The sequence below is a fragment of the Lissotriton helveticus genome, chromosome 12 (genome assembly GCF_964261635.1).
Source record: "Lissotriton helveticus chromosome 12, aLisHel1.1, whole genome shotgun sequence".
In the NCBI taxonomy this organism is placed as follows: domain Eukaryota; kingdom Metazoa; phylum Chordata; class Amphibia; order Caudata; family Salamandridae; genus Lissotriton; species Lissotriton helveticus.
Window position 1 is genome coordinate 502,061,694 of NC_136073.1, and position 4,786 is coordinate 502,066,479.

General features: G+C 46.4%; 1 protein-coding gene across 1 annotated transcript; it reads left to right on the plus strand.

Moving 5' to 3' along the window:
- The first annotated feature begins 435 nt into the window (after positions 1–435).
- Positions 436–2,351, plus strand: LOC144798607 (uncharacterized). The gene is made up of 2 exons (XM_078669565.1): positions 436–1,013; positions 1,285–2,351. Exons 1-2 carry the CDS (start codon positions 608–610, stop codon positions 2,289–2,291), a joined length of 1,413 nt encoding a protein of 470 aa, XP_078525691.1. The 5' UTR covers positions 436–607; the 3' UTR covers positions 2,292–2,351.
- Positions 2,352–4,786: the final 2,435 nt, after the last annotated feature.

A 4,786-nucleotide genomic window follows, 5' to 3' on the forward strand; every position in this document is an offset into this window, starting at 1 on the left:
TTAATATTCTGAATTATCTCAAGTATTTACTTGTCTAATATCAAATCACTAGTAGTTCATCGTATTAAAGAATTAGGGGCCCGATGTAGGTAAATCCATTTTACCGATTTTTAAATACCGAATTTTACCGATTTTTACAGATTCGGTATTTAAAAATCGGAAAATGATATGTAGGTAAAAAATCGGAAAAATATACCGAATCGGTAAAAATCGGTAACGGGTGATCTGTATTTACCGATCGGTATTACCGATCGGTAAATACCGATCGGTATTACAGATCGGTATTTCCAATGCATTCCTATGGGCCAAAAGTCCCATAGGAATGCATTGGAAATACCGATCTGTAATACCGATCTGTAATACCGATCGGTAATACCGATCGGTAAATACCGATCGGTAATACCGATCGGTATTACAAACAAACGTGCAGCAAACAAAAGTGAAACTGAACACAACAGCCAATCAGGTGCAACCACCCTCCCCCTTCCTCCCAGGAAGTGCCTGCCCAGCCAGGTGCAACTCATTAGAAAGTTCTGGAGACAGGCAGAGCAGAGCACACAGAGAGAGGAGCAGGGAGAGAGTTGTTTGTGTTGAAAACCCAGGAATAATGTCAAGCAGCAGTGAGAGAAAGAGAAAAATTAAGTTCAGCAACACTGAGCTTGAACTCCTAGTCGAGGAGGTGGTCAAGGTGCACACCCAACTATTTGGGAAGCTCTCCCTCACCATGGCTGAGTCAGCTAAGCGAAAGCTGTGGCTGCACATAGTGGAAAGGGTAAATGCAGTGGGAGTCACCAGCAGGAGCATGGAGGATTTAAAGAAAAGATTCTATGACCTCAGGAGCCAAACCAAGAGGAAGCTTGCAGAGCTGCATAAACAGGCTGGTGTCACTGGAGGAGGCAGGAATCCAGCACCCCCCCTGACTGAGCTGGAGGAGTTGGTGGCGTCTACCATCGAGCCAGACAGTGTGGTGGGACTGGGAGCAGTGGACAGCTCAGCCCGAGCCAAATCAAAAGGTAAGATGCATGCGCAGCACAACACCCCATACCAAGCAGCATCCCTTAAACCTCTGAGCACAGGCCAAGCCCAGTCCAGTACTGCTAGCACTATACAGGAGCAATGCATAATGGGAAATGTAGTCTGCCAATATTAGACCATGTATAACTGAACAGACATCAGCAAGGCAGTGAAAGTATTGCAGAATCATGAAAGTTAAATGTGTAAAGATTTATTTATAGTCACTGTGACACAGTAACAATCAATGTACATACGCTTATTTACACCTAGGGGCACCATCAGCCAAGCAAGGCACATCGACACCAGGGACTGCAGCAGCGAGGGAGGAGAGTGAGGAGGCAGGGCCAAGCCATGAGCAACCATCGCAAGATGAGGAGGACACAAGTGGCATTGCACAGGAGGAGGAGACAGGCCTCACCCCCGACCTTCCACACTCCCCACACCTGTCACAATCACCTGCATTGGTATTCTCACCGGAGACTTCCCCAGTAATGCAACAGGCTGCACCTGCAACACCACCAGCCAGGAGGCGACTCGTGGCCACACTGCCCTTGATGGAGGCAGCATTAGATCAGGCTGAGCAAACTCCACCTATGCCTCATGCTGCACCGCAGGCAAACACTGATGAAGACACCATGCCAAGACGTCGCCGCATGCACAGCACTGCAGGAGGCACTGGAGAAGGCACTGTCTTCCGGGGGCTGGAGGGAAGCATGGTGCGCATCCAGCGCATGCAGGGCAGATCCATCCAGGCCTGCCACCGGCAATTCCGTGCTCTCAATCAAACTGTAGGAGAGATGGGGAAGGGCATTACTGATATAGCCAATTGCAGCAGGGACATGGTAAAATCAAATGACAACCTAGTTGCTGGTATTACGTCTGCTATCACGCAGCTGTGCGACAAGATGGACCACATAGAGAATACAAGGCGCAGGGACACCCGCGCTACCAACAGGGCGCTGAATCGCCTTGCCACTGCCACTGCACAGCTATGCAGGAGAGGAAACAATATGCAGGAAAGCCTAACACAAAATACAGCAGAGGTCACAAGGGGCATAGCCAAAATAACCAGTGCCCTAGAGGCAATGATGATCAGTAATGCTGCTCACAATCCTGCCCTGGATGTGGCTGAAGGGGAGGACAGTAGTAGCCGCAGCAGCTTGGGTAGTGCTGTGGTGCCTGCTCGTAGGGGCCGGAGGCGCACAGCTGAGCCTTCAAGCCTGGAGGAAGGCAGTGGGGATACTCCCAGTGTGTCTGGGAAGCGGCAGAGAAAGTGACTTTAAAAGTTTGGGTGAAGTAACCCTGGACATGTTGTCCCCACCTTTGTACATGTTAATTTGTTGCACCTAAGTGCTGTAAGTTCGTGCCAACAGATAAATACTTTACTTCCATTCACAACCTGTCTGTGTGTCATTACTTACTCAGAAATAGTTGGCTGTTATTTCGTCACGCCTGTATCTCCCATCACTTGGTGTTGTGACTCCAGCAGGTTGTATGTCAGGCACGGCATTGTCGTCATCATAGTCCTCGTACTCCTCCAACTCCACCTCTGTACCCTTTTTGACAGCCAAGTTGTGCAACATGGCACAGGCAGCTATGATTTTGCAGCATGTTATGGGGGTATACTGCCTTGCGCCTCCACTCTTGTGAAGGCATCTAAATCGGCTCTTCCAGATGCCAAATGTCCGTTCAACCACATTCCTTGTACTTTTATGTGCCCGGTTATACCTCCTTTGGCTGGGTGTGGAGGGGTTGAGGTAGGGAGTGAGAATAAAAGAACGTAGGGCATATGCACTGTCTCCTAAAAGGGAAATGGGAGTACATTAGTCACATGTATACTTGTAAGTCTCACTGCAATATGTGTGAATGCTGTCGCAGACTCTGTCTTACCTAGGAGGTATCCTTCGCCAAATTCCCCTGCTGACAGCCGTTCATAGATGCCGCTGTTCTGAAATATATAGGAGTCATGTGTACTTCCAGGGAATTTAGCTACAAGGTCTGTGATAACGTACTTTGCATTGCAAATCACCTGGACGTTGATGGTGTGGCTTGACTTCCTATTGCGGTAAATGTATTCGGTGGCAGCAGGGGGACAAATGGGGATGTGTGTCCCATCAATGCATCCGATGATATGGGGAAATCTTGCCATCTGGTAAAAGTCTGATTTTGTTTGTACCAGTTCAGCATGGGTGGATGGAAATGAAATATAATGCTCCATCCTGTGCAACATGGCGTCAAGGAATCTGTGGAAGAACCTTGAGAGGCTGCTCTGGGTCACCCCTCCCGCCACAGCAACCACGCTCTGGTAGCTCCCTGACGCCAGCAGGTGGAGGCTGCACAGCACCTGCACATGTGCTGGTATTGCATGTGCCCTTGGGGTGGGGTGCTCCAACAGTGGTTTAAGGTCCCTGATGAGCTCCATGATGGTTTCTGGAGCCAACCTGTACCTTTGTACTATCTCCTCCTCTGTCAGCATCAACAGGGTGACCCTCTGCCTGTAGACCTGCTCCTGTCTCAGCCATTCCCTCTCTCCTTCCTCCCGTAGCCGTAGACGTCTTGCTATTACATAGAATGCCGCCATTGTGCAAACTGAATTGCATTTTGGGTCCTTTTTTATAGGCTGCACCTGGTTACCACCTGATTTGAATCCATGGTAAATTCCGACTCTCAAATACCGATTTTGAGGCAAAATCGGTATTTCTGGGCCTCCCTACATCTCGATTTTCAATTTTACCTACTTTTATTTACCGATCTGTAACATTTCCGATCGGTAACAATACCGATCTGTGACATTACCGATCGGTAACATTTCCGATCGGTAACTTTACCGATCGGTGACATTACCGATAGGTAAAATTACCGATAGGTAACATTACCGATCGGTGACATTACCGATAGGTAACATTACCGATAGGTAACATTACCGATAGGTAACATTACCGATAGGTAACATTCAATTTTCGGTATTTTACTGCTCGGTAATCATAACGATCGGTATAATTACCGATTCAGCCTATTTTTGGTCACCTACATATCGAACGCTCACTACCGATCGGAAACGGCCGAAAATCGGTATTTTCGGCCGATTCCGATCGGTAATAGCCTACCTACATCTGGCCCTAGGTGTGGAAAATGTAGACAAATATGTCAAAGCACATGATTAAAAGAAAAGATTCATGCTTTCCTATGTGAACTCACAGCTGAACCAAAAAATAAAGATATTCTTTTAATACGCAAAATGATATGGGAGAAAATATATTCAGTATCTGAAACAAAATGCTCTCCAGGATGGTGTCTGCCTGGCTGATGCAGTTGCTATTATTCAAAAAGACATGTTTCAACTTGAAGTAGATGGATTTAGTGGACAGTTTAAGCAAAATTGCCAAGAAACTTCAGTAGGGACTGCTATTCTAAATCTAATATGAATTATTATGGAAGGTTTTAAGATTTAAAATGACAGCACAATTAACAGGAGTAGTGCAGCCTTGTCAGTCTCAAGCTTTTTCAGTATCCTACCAGTAAGTGTAAAGGCAAATTCTAAAGGAAACATCCACCACAAAATAGATAATGAAACTCCACTACCTCTTTATATTGGATTAATGGTGAATGCTGAAACTCAAAAATGGGAATTAGTGGATTGATTTTGTATTGGGAAACATCAATTGTTGCTATTATGGTATTTTACTTTTCCATGCATTTACAGGTTGCAACACTGTATCTGCAAGTCATGGCAAGAAAACAGGTTGGGAAACATGACAACATTTTTCAGGCT